This window comes from Notolepis coatsorum (genome assembly GCF_963971535.1).
Source record: "Notolepis coatsorum genome assembly, chromosome: 10".
Taxonomy (NCBI): Eukaryota; Metazoa; Chordata; class Actinopteri; order Aulopiformes; family Paralepididae; genus Notolepis; species Notolepis coatsorum.
Genome location: NC_140174.1, coordinates 46585372 through 46608321, shown reverse-complemented (window position 1 = coordinate 46608321; position 22950 = coordinate 46585372). Strand labels below are relative to the sequence as shown.

General features: G+C 43.4%; 1 protein-coding gene across 1 annotated transcript; it reads right to left on the bottom strand.

Annotated features, from left to right (window-relative positions):
* Positions 1–132: 132 nt before the first annotated feature.
* sfxn2 (sideroflexin 2) lies at positions 133–22308 on the bottom strand. Its single transcript, XM_084323337.1, has 12 exons — positions 22219–22308; positions 19593–19885; positions 18010–18180; positions 14721–14819; positions 14537–14612; positions 11757–11842; positions 11240–11300; positions 11000–11066; positions 10729–10778; positions 9981–10030; positions 2797–2844; positions 133–1553 (listed from the first exon to the last, which is right to left on the bottom strand). The coding sequence occupies exons 2-12, from the start codon at positions 19745–19747 to the stop codon at positions 1454–1456; spliced, it is 963 nt and encodes a 320-aa protein (XP_084179463.1). The 5' UTR covers positions 19748–19885; positions 22219–22308; the 3' UTR covers positions 133–1453.
* Positions 22309–22950: the final 642 nt, after the last annotated feature.

Here is a 22950-nt window from a genome sequence, read left to right as displayed (position 1 = left end):
ATATAAAATATCAGGCCTAAAATGGTTATGCGATTAATTAATTACAAATCCTGTAATTAATTAGATAAAAAATTGTAATCGCCTGACAGCACTAATATGTATTCAAAGGTAGATTGATGACTAAAATGCATATTCGAAGTTCATCGTTTTATTTCAACTTGTATTGTGGCACAAGCCTGAGTGTCCACAGTATATGATTTGTTGTTAAACACTGGCATACAGAAAAAGGAGACTACATCCATTGAGACTGAGGAGGGCAGTATCTCTCCACCATTGTCACTCCACGGATATAGGGCATTTTCACTCACACACACACAGGGCTAGATCCACAAAGAATGGATTGCACGGAGCAAGTTGCACCCTTACTTACAATTCATTATGAATTGAAAATGGGGGACCCTGATGTAAACAAGACAAACGTTTTTCTCTGGTCTGCATCCCCTTAACAATTGTGTGTATTGAGCCGTAGGGTTGTAATTGTAAGTAAGGGTGCAACTTGCTCCGTGCAATCCATTCTTTGTGGATCTAGCCCACAGTTTTAAATGAGGTTTTCAGGATAATAAGACTAAAGAGGCAGGGCCAACAATGTAACATGGTCCCATGCATAAAACATGACTGTTAACATTATCTGTTGAAGCAGGAGAGCGCAGCAGCGACTTTTGGCAGAAGGCAAGAGACTTATTTTTGATGGCTAGATGAAAACAGCATTTTAGAACCCAGACAGTCTGCCACAGAAGCCACAGCCAGTATACAAAAAGATCTACAGTCAGGCGAGCACCATTTTGAAGGACATTAACTAATACATTGAAATTGAATGAATCTGGCAAAGTAAAAGGCACTTCCTGAGATGAGATCATTGGGTTCTGTGCAAGACTACACAGTAGCCCTTGTATTTGGAACACAAGTAGGGGGAATATTAGGGAAAACATTGTTGGTCAAAGACGGGCGCTTGAATCTAGGCAGAGGATAATAACCAATAACACATAGTCACTGCCGATAACCCATTCAGAGTCCTCAAATGTAACAATCCACCAATACAAAGTACTGATCCCATTCATTACTTGGTGTCACCGGGCACAAATGGCTGAGTGATAATAAAAATGTCTTCATTAGAGATGTGAACTGCTCCTAAAAGTCCAGATAAATCGAGGCTTGTTACACGTGGCTCTTGGTATCAGAGTTTAGTATTGGGTAAATTCTCTTCTCTTTCTCTCCATTTGTTTTGCAGGAGGCCATCGTGAAACACATGGAGATCCTAACATGAACCATACAGTACATCCCATCATGCACTTCAATTTATCAAGGTAAAAAAAAAGACATTTCAAACAATGACCCCCCCCCCGCGCCAAAATCACATTGCAAGATTTACAATTAAAATGCATCAGGTACATATCCATTTCAACCATCTCAGCGTACAGATGATGGTGGTTCGCCCCTAAACCCTCTCAGCTGCTCAGAGGCCTTTGTTGAAGTATACATGCTGTACACTCTCTCCATAGCGAGACACAATAGAGTCTCTTAGCTCTGGTTCCAGCTTGGACACGGCGATGGAGCTGCAGAACACATGGATACATGCGGATGGACAGAGAAAGAAAAGAGAAGAAAGGGGGGGGGGGGGAAATAAAGAAAGCACATGTCAGGACCTACATATCATATCATGATAGCTAATGGTCAAGATTTGAATTAGCAGATTTGCTTTTATTATAGTCAGTGTTGGGGGGGGGGGGGGGGGGGGGTAACACATCAGCCTACTTTTTCCTGTAATGAAGTAAAGTTATGGGTTAAAATAAATATTTTTGGCATTATGGGCCTATATAAAAAATTGCTTAGTTTTATCACTTGTTTTCATCCTCTTGCCTGATTCCTGATCACTTTATTTTTATTTTTTTTATTCTTTTTTTATTTTAATTAATTTCAAAAAATTCCTGATCACTTTCACGTTTTTCTGAAGTTTAAAGTGGATGGAGAGAGGAGGGGTGGAGAGAGGAAGGGCGGAGAGAGGAGGGGCAGAGAGAGGAGGGGCGAAGAGACAAGGGGCAGAGAGACACCGCGAGGACACTGCTAATGGCGGAGTGTCCCGCACTCGTCCCCAGCAAAGCCTGCGCTACAGACCATTGCCTCCTGGTCCGTTGAGTGAAAAGTTACGTATTGCAGGCTTTTTAAGGTGTAATGCAAATGTAATGAAACAAGTAGCGTAACCAATTACTTTCCCAGGGAGTATATGATTAAAGTAATTGTTGTTACTGTTAAGAGAAGTGACCCCCAACACTGATTATAGTATACCAGTGCTAGCCCCTTTCGTGACTGTGATGCACGCCAACAAGGTTTGGCCGAGTGAATCCACAGTCCCTTGCTCCTCAATGGCAAACCAATCTAGATTGACCCTGAAGAACTGGTTCTAACCGAACCGTTCGTTATACAAGTATCACAGAGAAATTTCAAAGGTACTTACAGTTGCACAAGGGTTTCGAACAGACAAACATTAGGGTTTGAACATTTTAAATAATTTTTATAAACTGGTCAACACTGCTCAAAACGGCTTTAGCTGCCTGATGCCGGAAATAAAGCTGTGTTGACCAGTTTATAAAAAATTATTTAAAATGTTATATTATTAATTATGTAAGAGTGATACAGGTATAAAACATGATGGTAGTAAGTAAGTCCTACTGGCCAGCGGTATAACTAGTAAGAGTAGGTAGGGATAGGAGTAGGTGAGGGATATTATAAAGGCTAGATGATGATGATGATGATACAGGCTAAATATGTTAGTTAGTGAAATGATAACAGGCTGGTTACCATCTCTGAGGGAACAGAGAGCAGGCTGCAGGCACCATGAAGACCAGGCTGAAAAACACAACAAGAAGAAAAGAAACATAGTTTAGCCCAGGGGTTCTCAAGCCTTCTCACGCCAAGGACCCACATGTACTAGGGTTGGGTCACATTTACTAGGGTTGGGTCACATTTGAACAGATCTTTACCAGTACCTGTTACTGGAATTTGGTATCGGTACCTTTTTTTGGTACTTAACTCTCTCTGTAATAACAAAAGTCCAAACCTCTCAATTTCAACATTGTTATTTATTTAGACCATTTTGTTATTCATTGTTGTAACACACCACACAAAATAAATAGCATGATCATGTATTGTGTTTTTAAATGTTTAAATATCAACATTATCTGGCCATCCTCAGTACAGATTATCAAACTCCTCTGACCTCATCTGGTCTTTCCAAAGACCCAAGAGATGGGGCAGACAATATATATACATTTGTGGAAAAGGCTCCCTCTTGTCTAGCATATTACACTCTTATACTAAACATGTAAAGGTACAGAAATTTGGTACTTGTAATGTAATTCAGTCAGTCAGTACCCTTAAAAGTACAGAGTTCGGTACCCAACCTTAACAACACATGGCCTTAGACCACAAACCCCCATTTCACAAGATTTGATGGCAAGGACTCCCATCTGAGAAGGTGTTTACCGTTAGATTTAAGGTGTATCTTTAGTACAGCATTCCACAACAGTTTACATGTATACTCGCAATTTAAGAATGGGTACAAGTCACAGGCTCTTAGTCCATTCGGTAAAAGCGATCACGCCGCCATCTTTCTTTTGCCAAAGTACAGACAGAGTCTCAAGCGAACGCCGGTGGTCTCGCGAGAGGTTAAGCGTTGGGCCGTGACGTCAGTGGAGTCACTCCAAGCAGTGCTGGGAAGCACAGAATGGAGTGTATTCCGTGATAACACAGCCAATATTAACGAATACACCGAAACGGTGATTGACTATGTCTGTACTCAGGTAGAAGTAATAATCCCCTCCACCAAAATTAATATCTACCCAAATCAAAAGCCCTGGGTAGACAAATCCGTCCGTGAGGCTCTGAAAGTGCGCACATCAGCATACAACACCGGGCTGGTGACAGGCAACATGGAAGAACACAAGATGGCAAGATACAACGTCAGGAGAGCAGTAATAGAGGCAAAACGGCGTTACAGGGATAAAGTTGAACTTCAGTTTGAACAGGCTGACTCTAGAGGCATGTGGCAGGGCCTCAGAACAATGACAGACTACAAAGGAACCCCCCTCAAACTGAACAGTGACATCTCCTTAGCAAATGATCTCAACTCCTTCTATGCGAGGTTTGAGGCTGTGAATAACAACACCAGCCTACAAACCACGGAAAGGGGGGGGGGGGGGGGTCTGCTGATGGAGACTCAGTGTTCAGGGTAACAGAGCATGAGGTGAGACGGATCTTTAAAAAAGTGGATATCAGGAAGGCAGCAGGACCGGACGGCATCCCCGGCCGCGTCCTAAAAGTCTGTGCCGACCAACTGGCCCCGGTATTCACTGACATCTTCAACCTGTCCTTGGAACAGGCCGTCATCCCCACCTGTCTGAAGAAGTCCACCATCATCCCTGTACCCAAAAAATCTACGCCCGCTTGCCTCAACGACTACCGCCCTGTAGCCCTCACCTCCATAGCCATGAAGTGCTTTGAGAAGCTAGTGAAGGGCTACATCTGTTCCTCCCTCCCCATCAACCTGGACCCTCTGCAATTTGCATATCGCCCCAACAGGTCCACGGAGGACGCCATAGCCCATGTGCTGCACACAGCAGCATCACATCTGGACAAGAGGCAGGGGAACTATGTGAGAATGCTGTTCATCGACTACAGCTCAGCATTCAATACCATAGTCCCCTCCAAACTCATAGCCAAGCTCAGGGACCTGGGCTTGAACTATGACCTGTGCCAGTGGGTCCTGGACTTCCTGACGGGCAGACCCCAGGTGGTAAGAGCCGGCAACTGCACCTCCTCATCCATCACGCTCAACATAGGGGCCCCCCAGGGCTGTGTTCTGAGCCCCCTCCTCTACTCCCTGTACACACATGACTGCGTAGCACAGCGGAACAACAACACCATCATCAAATTGGCTGATGACACAGTAGTGGTGGGCCTGATCTCTGCCAACGACGAAAGGGCCTACCTGGAAGAGGTAGAGAACCTGTCACAGTGGTGTCAGGAGAACTGCCTCTCCCTGAACGTCAGCAAAACAAAAGAGATGATTGTGGACTTCAGGAGGTCGGGGGTCAAGGACTACAGCCCCCTCAGCATCGACGGGGCACCAGTTGAGAGAGTGAACAGTTTCAAGTACCTCGGAGCCCACATATCCGAGGACTTGACATGGACCACACACATTGACAGTGTTGTGAAGAAGGCACGACAACGCCTCTACTTCCTCAGGCGCCTAAGGAAGTTCCAAGTCAGTCAGAAGATCCTTAGGAACTTCTACTCATGTACAATAGAGAGCATCCTGACCGGCAACATCACCTCCTGGTTTGGGAATAGCACTGCACAAGACCGTAGCAGACTACAAAGAGTGACACGTTCAGCCGAACGCACAATTAGAGGGGGGCTTCCCACCCTCCAGAACATTTACAACAAGCGGTGCAAGGGGAAGGCTAAGAGAATTATTAAGGACTCGAGCCACCCGAACAACTGCCTCTTTGAACTGCTGCCGTCAGGCAAGCGATACCGGAGTCTTATGGCGAGCACAGAAAGACTCAGAAGGAGCTTCTATCCCCAGGCCATCAGGCTGCTAAACGAACAATAATCGCTAAACGAACAATAATCACTATGCAACAACCATCAAATGCACACAGCACACACACCCACACGCACACACTCACTCAAACAAACAACACACTGCAGCACCCACTCTCCACACTTTAGATCACACAAACACACTTACACTTTATATTTATTGATAAAGGATTTGCACTACAACTCGTACACCTACTGTGAATTGTACCTAAACTGCACCTCGTCCATTTATACCTTGCACTATATAGTATTGTATATTAGTACACTGCACAGTATTGTATATTGTATGGTAACTACGTCTACGAACATTGTACATATGTCTAAACTGAACACTGTGACCTCTTTTTTTACTTCTAATTTTTACTATGTTTTTATTTCATACTTACCTTGTCATGCACAGTCTCTGGAGCGCAACAGTAAGAAGCATTTTGTACAAAAGTATTCTGTACTTCTGTATGACAACTATTAAAGAAACTTGAAACTTGAAACTTGAAATTGAAACATGGTGATGTAATTTATAGAAATGCTGCCCTTTCCAGTCTTTTACCCCTAGACACGGTCAATCATTCTGCTCTAAGATTCATTACTGGTGATAGTTACTGCACTCATCATTGCATCCTGTATGATAAGGTGGGTTGGTTTGATCTATCAGAGGCGCGAAATAGGCATTGGTATCGGTTTATCTTTAAGGCCATTGATGGAAATTGCCACCATCTATCACAATGATGCTAGAGTTAGCTAATGAGCTAGTTTTCATGTTCTCCCTGTGTTCGCGTGGGTTTCCTCCCACACCATAAAGACATGCATGTTAGGCAGGGACTACAGATGAAAGCTAGCTCATTAACTCTGGCACATTTACGGCGGCTAGGTGGCGCAGTGGGCAAGGCGCTCGCCACCAACGCAGGAGATGCTGGGTTCGAGCCCAGCTCTCTGCGTTGCTACCAGCTTGGCTGGTCGTTCATACTAATACAATTGGCAGTATTAGGGGGAGGGAAGCTGGTGGGTGGGGATCAAACGTTGTGGACAGCGACTCCTACAGGTCGGTTGGTGCGCCTGTGCAGTAGAATCAGGAAGCGACGAGGGCGGTGTGTCCCTCCCACGCAGACCCTCGCCGCTGAGAGATCACGCTGTGCAGGTGAAAAGATGCGATGGCTGCCTCCTCGAGTACCGGAGGGGACACGTGATGCAAGGCTTCGTCCACATTGCAGCCGGCTTGTGGGAGGCATGGCCTAACAACGTTCGAAACAGGAGAGGGTAGAATTGGACAATACGAAATTGGGGACGGGAGAAAAATAGAAAAATGGGGAGAAAAAGTAGATAAAAAAAAATAAAAAAACTCTGGCACATTTACATTGATGTGGAAACTGAGGATGTTAATTAATGTGCATGGTCCTTTTCCGATGCTGCGATCATACAAACGCATGTTTTAGGATCGGGTTTGGTAAAATAGACGTTACCTTTGTCAAAAGGTACACTACCATTTGTTTCTTCACAAAATCATTGGGAGGGGGGGTCGTTTTCAGACGCTGCGATCATACAAACGCATGTTTTATGATGGAGTTTCGGTAAAGTAGACGTAAAATAGACGTTACCTTTGTTTTTAGAGGTACTCCATTTCTCACTTCGAGTCCAAGTGTCTTGAATCAGAACAGGATCAATACATATATAACGTTCGGAAACGCACCTTATCATCCATAATCATCATCCATAGATATAATCCATTTAGTCTTTTTCATAATATCCAATAGTTCGCTCTAGGCGATCGCCATTGTCGTCCTGCTCACAGCTGCTCGCAACCTACTAGTAGAGTGAGTCCCTAGTTGTTTGGGGGCTGGGGCCACCCACACTAAGCTGGCCCATATGCATGTTCAAAAGGTAGGCGATACTGCCACCTGGCGGGATTCAATCGTCATTGCAATTTCAAGGTCTCAGATGAGTCACAAAGGTCTGTGTGAGTGTTTAGAATGGGAAAATCGAAATCTCGGGTTTGGCGCTCAGCGGTTGGATTTGAAACCTGAGAAATCTCGGGTTTGGCGCAGAAAGGGTTATGGTCCCACAAGTTAAATCTGAACTTGGTAAATCTGCCTTTTGTTTTGATGCACCAGCTTCCTGGAATGATCTTCAACTCACACTAAAAATCAATAGCCCCTATGGACAATTATCATTATTATTGTATTTGTAACACCATGTAAACATCAGGTTAGTATAGGTAAGTGTTTGTATTTGTATTGAGGTGTGTCACCTTGTTAATGATCCCCCTTTTTGTTCCCCCCTTCTCAGATGCCGCCCGCCCCTCCCTCTAGAGAGTGCTGATTGCCAGAGGATGTGGCAGCTGAGGGATAAAACCTGGATAAAACCTGGGATGCTACACACATGCATGGCCTTTTGCCATTGCCATGGATAGTGTGTGGGCTGGATCATAGTGTTGGCCTTGTTTCCATTGTTGTATGGGGGACTATATTAGTTTTGTTCACACTGCTACTTGGTAGCTTGAGTGTGTCCTTCCTGGTGTTTCCACAAACTGGTTTGCTGTGTCTTATGGCACTTCGGCTATTCTTAAATAGCCTTATTGTGTTTATTATTGCTGGGTGGTTCCCAGGGCCCTGTTCCCCGTATGTGGTTCAACTAAGTCGATCAAAAGTCCCATTAGCCAGATTAAATTAACCAGATGATTGAAATCAGGCTATCCCGGTTCCTCGAAGGCTGATCTGGTCGCAAACACTCTCGTTAATTCGAACCAGACTTGAGTACTCAGGATAATTGCGTGTGGCCGCCTCAGCTGAAAAGGCAGCAGATGTCAATCCCCAAAAACCATGATTTTCTAACAGGAAGATATCTCCGACAAGTTAAATGCATATCTATATATCAGCATATCAACAGTGGCTCGGGAGGTTCCCGGTTCGATTCCCGCTCCTCCCGGGCAGCATGTCGATGTGTCCTTGAGCAAGACACTTAACCCCTAATTTCTCCCGATGAGCAGGTTGGCACCTTGCATGGTTGCCTCCGTCGTCGGTGTGTGAATGTGTGAGTGAATGGATATAATGAGAGTAACAAATTGTAAAGCGCTTTGGATAAAAGCGCTATATAAAAAAGCAACCATTTACCATTTATAGGCTAATTTGAAGTCCCTCATTACCCCAATCAATCAGATTATATTTCTTTAAATGCACCAGCTGGCAGTAGGCTTAATGGAATGAATAATCAAATGAGATCTTGCTAGCGAAAATAATTACTTCAACTCTTTCAGAATAAGTAGATAAAAACAAGGCCAGAGTATCAAATTGATATGAATTAATAGATACTTAGGAGGATATTAGGTATCATGTACTATATATACATTTTAATCCCAGTTAAAATATCACAATAACGTGTGACAGTGATACAATTCAACAATCCACAGATTCAGATTCCTCGTAATTCACATCCACAATCCACGCGTAAAGACGCTTCAATTTATGCTTGAATGAAACACAATCTGGGCGCTCCAGTTAAGCAAATACATCCACAGCGGAGAATATGAAATGGATAGAGCCAAACGCCCGATAGGCCTTTTACAATAACCTCGGATCCAAGTTTCATTCATAAACAATATCCCTGCGGGATTCACATTTGCAATGCTCCGTTATTAAAATAACGACATAGTGTGTGTCGCGTGCGCCGTATAGCTATGACGTGCATTATTTAGGACAAAGTAAATCCATAGGCTAAATATGATTTATTATCAGCATTTTAGGTCTATTCTTTTACATTTCAGGAACGGGGCCCTGGTTGCCCCATGTGGCTTGTTGTTTGTGTCCTGTGACACATCGATAATGTGTGTTTGTTTAGTGTTTTACCTTTGTTTAGTGTTTGTCATATCCTGTTTGTTTAATAAATATAATTTACTTTGGCTTCACAACGACCCGGTCCAGGTATTTCTGTTATTAGACCTGAACACAAACCTCCCTACCTCACTATGTAACAGTTTTAAATTGAATCTCTTTCTTAGTTTTTTCCTCTTTTCACAGTTTTCTGTCCTATTTATGCAATCCCTTTCCCTTTCATATGTATCCCTTTCATATGTATTCTGAACTGTTTGAATTTGTAATTTCAACGGCATTGCAAATGAGGGAAAACCCTCAATGTCCATTTTGTGAATAAATAAAGGTTTCAATCAATAACCTACTGTAGAGAGAGTGAAACCTATGACCACAGTAGTCAATGTTAGTCATTCTCTCATTGGCTTTACTTCTAGTAAATTAAACAATATTTAAGAAAAGCATGTTCTTATTTTTCTGGGGAGCCCCTGGAAAAGCCTCAAGGACCCCACTTTGGGAACCACTGGTTTATCCCACCCAATATTCAGTAAAATTGATCTATCAATCAATTGTCCTACTTACAACACTCCCACAAGCACCACTTGGATTGGCCCATGAAGGTAGGTGATCCTCTGTCAAAGGAGAATGCCACAGTTTGTTGACAGATAAACAAAAGTTAACATGCAGTAAGGAAAAATGTTAAAGGGTCACTTCACCAAAAACAGCCAATTTATTTTGCACATAATCTCACACATCCAAAAACCCTAAACAGTTTTGCACACATTCATTTAGTTTGACAGATATCGAGAGTAAATTAGTTTGAATATGGCCACCAGTGATGTCATCGCAGTGAAATCCTTGTGTTGTGTTAACTGTAGCTCAATTCAATTATAAATGAGCAGTCCCTATAAAACAAGGTATTGATATTTTTTATCTACATCATTTCATGGTGGTGTAATTGACACAACACAAGGAAGTGGTGGCCATATTCAGACTAATTTACTCTCAATAACTGGCAAACTAAATGAATGTGTGCAAAACTGTTTAGGGTTTTTGGATGTGTGTGAGATTATGTCCAAAATAAATCATCATTGTTTTTTGGTGAAATCCCCCCCTTTAATCCCACTAGCAAGATTCAAGAGATTTATTTGTCACATACACATCCAGACATGTAGTGAAATGAAGGTGGCCATGCCTGCCTTGACTACATGGCAATGATAAGAAGACAATGAACAAAGGGACACACTCACATACATATACAATAAAGACATAAAAGGGCCTATAAAATACTTTACAGTTGTAAAATTGTATATATACTGTAAATCCTCACCTGCATAAACTTATATTTCTCCAGTCGCTGCATGATGATGGGAAGGATAACTAGCAACAAGAAGTAGAGGAGATGAAAAGAGAAAGGTGGAGGGGAGGAATGGGTGGAGAGCAGAACAGGTTTGGATTTTTCCACTGTTGTGTGGCAGTAATAACTTTGTTAAGTGTAATAACTAATCATTGACATAAACTCAAAAAGGGATAAATGGGGTAACGCTAATATAATACAATAACTCATGAGACAGGGCTTAACACAGAAGTTGTTTGCATACTCATGCCTGGCGCTGCCATGGTAATCCGAGATATGATGACCTGTGTGATGCCCTTTGATGCCGCTTTCTAAAAAGAAAAAAGATAGAACGTTTGTAAATATATATATTTTTTAAAAGGGTCCTTTTTTTGTGCAGGAAAAAACATTTGTCCAAAAAGAAGAAGAAATAAGTGTATACATGTTTGTTGAAAGATTACAAAATGCTAATATCATTATAGTACCGTACCTCCTCTGGGCTTACCTTAGAGTCACCCAGCTTGTTGCCGTTCTCATCGGTTACGGCAATACCATTCAGAATCTCCCTGAGGAACGACAAAAGGAAAAATACTTGGTGTGAATATTTCTCTCTTGAACTTCTATCATCATGCCATGTTGTAATGTATGCTACTCGCAAACACACCTAGATTATTTGTTAAACTATTATCCTAAGGGTTCCACTTCTCTTCTTTCATTCGTTAGTGTGACATGGTGGTGAAAAAAGAAATTTGGCTTGCAAGGGCTTGAATAAGGCCCATTATCAGAACATGTTGGAGGTGAGCACTGTGGAAAAATAAAAACACATGTGTCTTTATTTGAGTCAGAGCAACCATTTTGCTCTGACCAGATTGTTCAAAATGGTTGCTCTGAGAAAGACATTTGTGGATGTTGAAGTTTCTTAGCACACCTCAACAATTGAGCCACACAATATTAAGTCATTCCTGCTTGTAGTTTATTTATTCATTCATTCTGGAGTGCTCCAGCTTCTAGCACAGACTCACTGTTGTCTCATCATGGGAATGTTGACGCAGTTGGCAGAAGCTACAGCTACAAACGGAACCCAACGGGACACCAGGGGAGGAGCTTTCTGCAAGAGGAGGTCAAGACCAAACACAGGAGAAGGTCAGATACAATGGCGAGAATGTTCCTGACTTTTGGTCCATTTTCTAATCAGAAGTATATAGTCCTCCTGTACAACAGATAAGGCATGGTGCTAAAAAACATTTAGCAAATGGTAGGCCCTACAATAGTAAATACTTCCTTTATAAGCCAAACATAGTACATACTTATTGTTCTAGTCAAGAGAGAGGGGTGAGAGTTGGACTCAAAATTACAATAGCGTGAGAGTAAATCACATGTGCCCTAGCTTCCGGGACCTTGCAGTAGGTTACCCCCCACTTTTAATTATCAAAACATATAAATCATCAAAGCTGTGCAACATCTGGTGAAAAAAAAGTTGAGATCTCTATTGTTGAGATCCCCTTTAGCCCAGACTTTGCTCCAAAACGCTCTTACACAAGGTGACTCAATAGCCGTGTTTCCATCCAATTGTAAAGCGACTTTTAAGCGAACATTTGAAATGTCTCAAAAAATAGAATGCCATCAGTTGGGCTGAGGCGAATAAACGTTGTACCTGAACACGGAACATAGCAATGTCCGAAAAAAACATCCATTGAAAAGAATTAAGCTTGGCTGTCTAGAATTGACTACTATTGGGCAGGTTCTTTCGTGTCTGCTAATATAAGACCATATTTCATGTTTTCCTAAGCAAGGTTGCTTCGGAAGGCTGAGCAGTCATGGAAGCCTTTATCCTCTAGTCTACATCATTATATATTCGACAAATGTGTTTGTCCATAGCCTATTTAGTGCATAAACTCTTCATTGACATTTCCAAAACCCCCCTCAAACGAACGTGAAAACTTTATTGCACAATCGAGGATGTTTTATTGAATGTTGCCATTTCCATCAAGCTTTTCGAATGAAATACTTAAACATGTGCATAAACACACGTTGAGTTGATATGATATGATACACTAATGGTTGACTTGGATGCTCAGGTCATGAGCAAACAATGCAGCCTACAATCAGCACTCAACTTAAACTATGGGTCGGGACCCGAAATGGGTCATGGGCCTTCTTCTGGTGGGTCCCCACATGACAATAGTAAGATTCTAGGAGCTTGTGTTCTGGGATGAGACAACATTTACTCAATTGGGTTGCAAGCTAAAAAAGGTTTAAGAACCCATGATTTAGGGTCATTCACGCTAACCTACCGATTGAGCTCAGTGAGAAAACTAGTACTGATGATGAGTGACTCATTATGATCATGCTTTGCTTGCTTCCTAATGATCTAGATGTCAAGATTTAGAGTTACATTTACATCTAGTCATTAAGCAGACGCTTTTCATTGCTGGGTTAAGTACTTCTATTCTATTCACATAATACGCTTACTTCATATATCTACTCCATTCACATATATGCCTACCACTTGTATCTATTGCTATGTCCGCCTACTACAATCTCATGAGCTGTCTAACGCCTGTCCCGTCTCCCTGTCTTCCTATGACTTGCTGTCCTGGAGTGTTGACCGGAGTGTTGGACGTCCCGTGACGAAGGCCGGGAGATTGCGACCCCCTCTGCGTGCCCCCCTGTCTTCGGAGGTCTCGTAGTGGTGACCGGAGTGCCGGATGTCCCGCGATGATGTCGGGAGTTCGCGACCCTCTCTGCGCCACCCCCCTTCCCCCTGTCTCCGGCTGTCCCTGAGCAACGACCGGAGTGTTGAATGTCCCATGACTAAGACGGGGAGGACGTGACCCTCTTGCGCCGCCCCTGTGCCTCAAATAGATCCGCTATCAACTCTATCTTTAATCTTTCAAAATGTTCAGTTGCTATCGCTATTAGCTCTATCTTTAATTTTTCAAAATGTACAGTTGCTATTGCATGCACTCATCTGTGTCTCACCACACACATGAGTGCATGCTTACCAACTGTCCGTCTGCAACACTACTATCACCGACATCTAAGAAGGGAGATCCCCCCTTGAACGGCCCTTCTAAGGTTTCTCTCCTCCACATTGCCTGTGGAGCTTTTTTTCCCTATTGTTAGGTTTTAGTGAGTTTTTCCTTACCTTCGCGTGGGGTATGTCTGGGAGTGCTTGCATTCTTTCATTTATTTGCATTCATCTAAAAAATGTTTGGACCCTATGGTGTTCTTGTTCTGTTCTTGACTTATTGTTATGTTGTCTTCTTGACTTGTTTAAAGAAGACCTGTACGGCCCATGGGGACATTAACGTGTGTTGTCGGGCCCTATAAATAAATTTGATTTGATTTGATTTGATTTTATCCAAAGCGAAAGTTCTGTACAACAAGTCAGCAGGAAGGGTACAACTCTGACAGTTAAGGGTAAGTAACAGTGTCGAACTTGAGTGCTTCAGTCTTGAGTGTATAGTAGTAAATAGTAAAGACATATTAGCATAGTAGGCAGTAATATAGGCAAGGTAGGTTCCTAAGTAGCAGAGTACATACTAGTAAAAGATAGTATGAAGGTTAGTTTAAAAAAAGAAAAAAGAAAAAAAAATGTCCTTCATTTTAGATTAAGTGTGTTGACGGTGGAATTGGTCGGGTTTCAGCTGTCCTGATTGTGGCGTCGTTCCATCATCATGGATCGAGGACCAAGAATTGCCTGCTTTTCTTTCCCTCGGACAAACTTTGTTTGGAGGATCAAGAAAATAGGGCAGGTTTGTGTGCATTTGCGTTCGAGCGTGCGCCGGCTCCTTTATACCTTCGTATACAGGTTGAGTCCAACTGCTGTTGCGAGAGCTGTGCTGGTCGCCGTTACGTAGGCTATTCCAATCTGCCTGTGAAAGAACACAGTTATTTTGAGTGGAACTACATATTTATGATTGGGTTTTCTCCCAACCACTCATTATCCCTGTGTGAACGGGGATATCACATGGAGGACTGACTTGGGAGTGATGGGGGAGGCGGCATTGCGGTTGGTGTAGTTGACCAGAGCGTTGAATGACTGATTAACCCACTGCCAGAACACTACAGCAGGGACTGTCCTAGAGAGAGAGAGAGAGAGAGAGAGAGAGAGAGAGAGAGAGAGAGAGAGAGAGATAAACACGTAGCCTCTTACACAGCCATATCAACTATGACATATTTCAGATTCTACAACGTGTCTGTAAGACATCCCCTGTCCAACTCCTACTGGGGGAGTAGGGAGGACATCACTGCCAGGCAGCACCGCAGCTACGGTTTACATTCAAGAAAGAAAACCTGCATATAACCCATATAACTCTGTGTCATGCATGTACAATAATGCTATATATATGTGATAGAGCCAGTATTTTGATTTGATAAGAAAAGCCACTTAATTGTGACGTCTGTAGTCAACGCACTATAAAGGACTACAAATCCCACAGCGCCGGCGCTAATAGCCGCTCTGAAGGCAACCTGTTGAGAGACGCGGTCGGGAAACAGTTTTTAACCTTTTCCTACCCTTTTCATAACGTACCGTATCGTATTACACATACATACAAATCGTACAAATACCCTTTAAGTTATAAAGTTATATAAGCATTATCAAGAAAGAAAGAATACCTAAGTTGTTTGTTATTTTCTTTGAGTTTTGCCTATTTTATTTTGAATATTGTAAAGGCCTATTTTCTTTGTTGCATGTGCAAATGTTTGGTACTTTATTTTGAGCAAACACATCGCAACATCATCGAAACCATCGGAGGCCAAGCAACACTTCGAACTGTGAGTAATTTAAGGAAAGAAACGAGTTAGAACTGTCTGTTTAAAGCGTCTAGTGGCTTGGTGGAAAGACTGATTGATTAATTGATTGACAATGGAAGGAAGCCACGACAATATGTATTAATTTATTCTTACTGTATATTAGGCCTGTCCTCGACTAAGGATTTTCTTTTTTTTTATCCACTTTTTCTCCTTCTTTTTCCGTTTTTCTCCCATCCCAATTTAGTCGTGCCAATTCCCCCCTCCCCTGTCTTGATCGTTGCTTGCATGTGCCCCCCACTGGTCGTCGTAGGGAGGGTTGAAGAATCTATCGCATGTCCCCTCCGATACATGCAGAGTCAGCCAGCCACTTCTTTTCACCTGCCAGCGCGGACTCTCATTGGCGAGGTGTAACGTGTGGGAGGCTCACACTACCCTCGACATCTCCTGTCCTTGCTGTGCAGGCGCCCTGACCGACCTGTAGGAGTCACTGTTTACAACGACCAGATTACCACCCATCGACTCCCCTCCCGCTGACTCTGCCAATTGAGTAAGTATGACGGCCGGCCCAAGCCGGAGGCAACGCTGACAGCCGGATTCGATACCGGTGTCTCATGCGTTCGTGACGAGCGCTTAGACCGCTGCGCCACCCAGCCGCCTCGACTAAGGATTTGTATAGTCGACTTTGATTGGCCAAAATTGACTAGTCGAGGTCAGCCCTACTGTATATATATATATATCCACATCTGTCTACTGTACATACCTGCACATAATCCTTTTACACATCTGTAGATATTATATGTATATCTGTGCAAATACCTTACCTACTCTTACCATCGTGTCTTGTACACTACTACTGGTTCACTATGAATTGAAAATGGGGGACCCTGATGTAAACAAGACAAACGTCTTTCTCTGGTCTGCATTCCCTTAACAATTGTGTGTATTGAGCCGTACTGTATTGTACCCATTCTGCAATCTGTTAAATAAAGTTTTCATTCATAACGAGTATCACTGTACATATTAATTAATACTACAACTCTGTACATACATCAGATTAGTGCTATACTCAGTACTAGTACTAATTTATATATTTTATACCCAGTTTAATCACCTGTACATTACTATTGTACTTTACTAGCCCTTTTGTAGCCCTACAAAAAACAACAACTTGAATACAAAATCATTTCATATTATGTACTAAAAATATATGTCATATATGTCAAAATGTAATACCAGTGGAAATTAAATCTAAGACTTTTTAATACCTTTTAAGGCTGTCGTGGAACCAGAGAGGTTAAGTATGCGTGTGATAAAATCATCTTGGTTGATACAAATGTATTTGTTAAAACATGGTAAATCAAATACAAATTGGTTTGGTAGAGCGTAGAGGACATGATGTTCTCTGGCCAGGAGAATTGGGTCAAGCTCCCCGACTTCGTCAGTTCACCTTATAACCTTATCTGACCGGAAGGGATTGACCAGGCGATAGGGGTTAGGAGTGAGGGGCACCGGAAGGAGGGGGTGAGGGGCACAGAAAGGAGGGGGGAAGGTGATATCAAAAGGAATAGAATAAGGGTACAGGACAGGGGGAGGGGGGTGTTAACAAAAGGCCATGAAAGGGATTTTCCAGAAGGCCTTAAATTTAGAATTAAAAATGTTATAATTTTGAATACCCAGCAGATACCCTGTTATACTACTAGGCATCTTGGGGTATGTCTGGGAGTGTTGTTTTGGATTTCATGATGTTTTTTTTTTTTTCTTGATTTATTGTGATGTTTCTTCTTGACTTGTTTAAAGAAGACTTGTCCAGCCCATGGGGACATTAACGTGTGATTGCAGGCTTTACAAATAAATGTGATTTGGGGTGGCTGGGTGGCGCAGCGGTCTAAGCGCTCGTCACCAACGCGAGAGACACCGGTATCGAATCCGGCTGTCAGTGTTGCCTCCGGCTTGGGCCGGCCGTCATACTGACTCAATTGGCAGAGTCAGCGGGGGGGAAGTCGATGGGTGGTAATCTGGTCATTGTAAACAGCGACTCCTACAGGTCGGTCAGGGCGCCTGCACAGCAAGGACAGGAGATGGCGAGAGTAGTGTGAGCCTCCCACACGTTACACCTCGCCAATGAGAGTCCGCACTGGCAGGTGAAAAGATGTGGCTGGCTGACTCTGCATGTATCGGAGGGGCCATGCGATAGATTCTTCAACCCTCCCTACGACCAACCAGTGGAGGGCATATGCGAGCAACGATCAAGACAGGGGAGGGGGGAAATTGGCACGACTAAATTGGGATGGGAGAAAAACAGAAAAGAAAGGAGAAAAAAAGTGGAGAAAAAAATATATATATTTGATTTGGCGGCCGGGTAGCGCAGCGGACTAAGCGTCTGCCTACCACCGCAGAGACAGTGGGATCAGTGGCATAATGACTATATTGGGATGAAAGAAAAATACAGAAAAAATGAGGAGGAAAAAGTAGATAATTTTTTTTTTTATTATTATTATTATAGCGTAGGCCTACCTGTAGAACTGCAGCATGCAGCCGGTGATGGCCATGCCTCCGGGGACCTGGAAGGACATGCGTCCGATCATGTTCATACGGTCCCCTGTGTCCGGGTGGAAGGCGGAGTCGTACAGCTTCTTGGCATAGTGGAGCTGCTCCTCTGTGGTGCCTGGGGGAGTGGAACCTGCCCTGCGATGCCACAGACACACACACTGAAGACACTTAGTTCCAGACATCACAATGGGTGTTATACTGTATATATGCATGTACTGCATGGACTACAACGTGTAACATATGACGTATCATGCCAGTAAGGGTACCTTATGTATACTGCACCTGTGTATACTGTATACTTTACTTACTCATATATATTCAGATTCAAAGTGGTTATTGCCCATATTTATTGAAATGTATAATATAACTGATAGGGCATACAGACCCTCATCTGCACCTTTGATTACACAGTTTAATTGCTCATATTCTTATATTCAGAGTTAATTATATTGTTTGTTATTATTTCTATCTTCACTATAGTTGTATTGCCTATATTTATGTCTTCTACTATTGCCATGCCCGGCCCCGTACCTCCCCTGCCCCATGCGCGTGTATCACTTCCGCAACGGATTTAGGTTTCCGGGTTCGCCTGATTGGCCACGACGGCCACGTGACACGCCGTGGCACGCCCCCGCGGCAGCCTTGCCGCTGCGCCCTGCTGTGGCGACGCTCGCGGCGGCGTGGACTTGACCATACTTATCTCGTCTAGCACAGTCTCTAACAGTAACAGTAAGAAGCATTTTGGATAAAAGTATTCTGTACTTCTGTATGACAACAATGTATGCCTTTCAAATGTTACGCGATAAATGATTAAATGATACACACTGAAATCTACGCTCTCTCATCCTGCTTTCCACAACGCGGCAATATTATTAAACAGCAGCTCTGTCATTGAAGTGGGAAAAGTGAGCATTAAACAGCAGCTCTGTCATTGAAGTGGGAAAAGTGAGCATTAAACAGCAGCTCTGTCATTGAAGTGGGAAAAGTGATTAAACAGCAGCGCGTCGGCACTCAGAAGATGGCGCGACAATATTGCTCTGGCGTTGAAGTGGGAAAGCGGCAGTGAAGTCCGCGTCGCGCGCGCGTCAACACACAGGCAGCGGCAGAGGCGGCGTGGGTCACGTGGCCGTCGCGGCCAATCAGGCCAACCCGGAAACCAAAATCCGACTAAATCCGTTGCGGAAGTGATACACGCGCCCCGCGTTGCCCGAATTTCCCCAAGGGGATCAATAAAGGAATATCTTATCTTATCTTCCAGAGGAACTCGGAATAACTTTCCTTAACATAGTCAGATGCAAAATGGTGTCACTGTTGCCTTTCAGACACCAACCTGATCGTCAACTGAGCTCTTATGTAACTGACAGTATCTGACCATGCATTTACAATGTTTATGTCCTGTTTGTTTGTAATCTATGTGCACATAATCATATCATTCATATACATACATATGAGTTACAGCCTATGTGTGTGTGTGTGTGTGTGTGTGTGTGTGTGTGTGTGTGTGTGTGTATGGCAGAGCATTTAAAAAATTCTTATATCCTATTTACCTGCAGCTTTCTACCAGTGCTTTGGCCTCATCCAGGCGTGAGTCAGGCAGTAGTGCCGTTGTGCTGTCAGTGATGTTAAAGAAGTGTTTCAGTCGGCCCATAAACGTGGACTGGTCCCATTGTGGCGCATCGATGTCAAACGAGCTTGCGGCCATCGTGGTTCTTTTTAGCTTCACAAAATCAAAAGGTTCCAACAGTGTGTTCAAAATGTCCTTCTGATCCACTGCCGTGACTCTCTGGGCTCTCTCGTCAAGTCCCGATGCAGACTACTGCTCAACCACTCTGATCCAAACCTGGGGGGAAAAGGAAAACAAAGTTACAAATAATTATTAATCTACTGTCCTCAAAAACAGCCAGAGAATCATTCCAGCTGAGTCATACCGACTCAACGTTTAGGACTGAATTCTTTGCACTGCATGTCTCCCACTAGATAAAACAAATAGTCTGAATGAATGAAAACTTTATTTAACAGATTGCAGAATGGGTACAATACAGTACGGCTCAATACATACAATTGTTAAGGGGATGCAGACCTGAGAAAGACGTTTGTCTTGTTTCCATCAGGGTCCCCCATTTTCAATTCATATAGACATTTATGACATACACAACATACATGACATTTATGGCATAGGGACATATAGGTATTTAGTACTGATACATTTGTGACATAAACGGTATTCAAATATACAGTAATGTTACCCCTAGATCCTGACAGAGTATATACATATGATGGGGAGGGGACTGTACATTAGGAGGGGGTGGGTGGGTGGGAGAGAAATATACATACGGCGGGGAGGGAATATATACATGCGGTGGGGAGGAGACTGTCTATTAGGAGGTGGTGGGGGTTTTGGGCATTTACGGTGGCCAGTTTCGAATTGCAGCGTAGGTGCTCTTTAAGAGCGGTTTTGAATGTGGGCAGGGATTCACATTCCTTTACAGCTGTGGGTAGGGCGTTCCACATTGATGTGGCATAATTGCGAAACGTGTTTAGTCCCTTGTTTGAGCCGAATCTGGGTTTAACATGATTTGTGGAGCTCCCTCTGGTGTAGTGGTTGTGGTATTCACTGACCTTTGGGAAGTATTTTGACATGTACATGGGCACCCCGGTCGTATAGTGTATCTTGTAGACCAGGCCCATTGCAAGTTGCTGTACTCTGTCGTCTACTCTAAGCCATCCTAGGTTGTCAAAGTGGGCAGGGGTGAGGTGGGTTCTAGGAGTAAGGTCAAGCAGTAGTCTGACCAGTTTGTTTTGTGATGTTTGTAATTTTGTTTTAAGCGCCTTTGAGGTGCTTTGGTACCATGAGGTGCACGCATAGTCATAGTACCCTTGAGTTCACTATATTAGCCTCTTTTCTAACCAGCCAGACCTGGTTTGACCCGATATACTGTACATTACAATATTAGCTGGTTTGACCTGATATAATATTAACAGATCTTTTGCTCGGTCGGTCAGAGAACTCCTGACAAAGCAACACCTTTGAACTCTGTACCATGCTGGTGTTTGATCTGTGTGTGTTTGACTTGCATGAGAACCATGTCCAGACAGAACAAACAGAAACGGAGCCCTTCCCCACAGGAAACTTTTGTATCAGAAATAACTGATGAATCATCATTGGTTAATAACTATTACTTAAGTTCTGCCAATAAATAGTTCCAGAGGTTCAACAGCATGCTCTCCCACCTCTCGTAATTGTGTTGATTAATTAAGGCATTGGGCAGGTTACAACAAATCTCCAAATACCTGAAGCTTGTGTCCTATGCTCCCAGATCAGATGAGAGGAAGAGGGTATGTATGAGGACCTAACTACTAGGACCAGCTTGAGTTGAACCTGTGGAGCTGGTTTGTTTGTCAAGCAGTATCAACGTCTGCAGCACCAGATATGGCCCATGAATGAATGAATGAAAACTTTATTTAACAGATTGCAGAATGGGTACAATACAGTACGGCTCAATACACACAATTGTTAAGGGGATGCAGACCTGAGAAAGACGTTTGTCTTGTTTCCATCAGGGTCCCCCTTGATATGATATGGGGTCAATTGGGCACAACCTTGCAACGTAAAAACGGCCTCTAAAGTAATTATATACCGACAAGAGACCGTTTGACGAGTGAGCGAGTGGTGAATGAATGATTAAAGCGTTATGGGATGTTGTTACAAAATAATGGTGGAAGAGTAGGCTACTCTGTTTGGAAAAATAATGGTATAGTTGACATATTATACTCCTTTCGGTTTCAAGTCGCAAAGCGCAATGTTGACATACTGGATATGCAAGCCACATACACCCAAAGCCATACTGATCGAACACAACTGCCACCATAAAATGCATGGCCATAATTCACCTAAGTGGCTAAAAACAGGCAACGCAGGTGAAGTGGTGGTCCTATTTTGCATTGCAAGGACGCAACTCAATAGTACAAAACGCATATAAAACGACAACAGAGGCTGTGAGGCTCAATGCAGAATTTAAACACGAAAGATTTGAACACTCATTCATCATCCTTGAGTGAGAGTGATGCAACTTTTTACTCTCCGTTTGAGGCACAAAACCGTTTAGAAATAAATTATGCCCCTGCACAAGACACATGCGCGTTACGTTCCTCAATAGATAAGTCAATTCATACCTTTCAGCGGCTCCTTCACATCGGTTGTTAAAATATAACCTCTAAAACCTGTCAAATAATTTAGTGTGATAGTGTTAGTGTACAGTCTGGTGTAAGGGGAGGAGCACGTGGCACGCTGTCGTCCAATCGCAATCTGGGGCAGCTCCCTGAAAACCTGTATTATTTTCTTCATAGAAAAATGTGGAAACAGTCTTCTGAATCTTATGCGTGCCATTTTACTTAGCTGGCCTTTCAATACGCTGTACGCGAGGCGCATGCGATATTGAGGCTTATATTAGTCAAAGGACATGTCACATGTGCGAGACAAGATGGTCCTTTTTTTTGAGAATAAACATTTGCAAGAAAATTCTGCTGTGTACGACCAGCGTGCGACGTGCGTAAGTTTGCGTTCTACGTCAACGGTCATCCCCCTAGTGAGTAAGGTATATCTGCAGAGCCGCAAGCCCAACGTCTGGGCGGGGCTTCGGGGCTTGTACTCGGTTTGAGGCGAAACTTCGGGGCTTGTACTCTGTTTACTGTGCGTGGGCGGGGCGTCGGGGCCTGTACCTTGTTTTGTTGGGCGGGGCTTCATAGTGCCCCTCATCAGCATGCGCAGTAGTGCAAAACAAGGTACAGGCCCCGACGCCCCGCGCCGCCCACGCACATTAAAACCGAGTACAAGCCCCGAATGACCGCCTCAAACCGAGTACAAGCCCCGAAGCCCCGCCCAGACATTGGGCTTGCGGCTCTGCA

Bases quoted from the DNA above. Each gene is read 5' to 3' on its own strand.
- sfxn2 (XM_084323337.1), bottom strand. From the start codon at position 19,747: ATGGCCGCAAGCTCGTTTGACATCGATGCGCCACAATGGGACCAGTCC. The intron at 11,843-14,536 runs GTATAAAGGAGC...CTCCTCTTGCAG, and splicing joins GACTCAACCTGTATACGAAG to AAAGCTCCTCCCCTGGTGTC. The intron at 10,031-10,728 runs GTGAGGATTTAC...CTCCTTTGACAG, and splicing joins AGAAATATAAGTTTATGCAG to AGGATCACCTACCTTCATGG.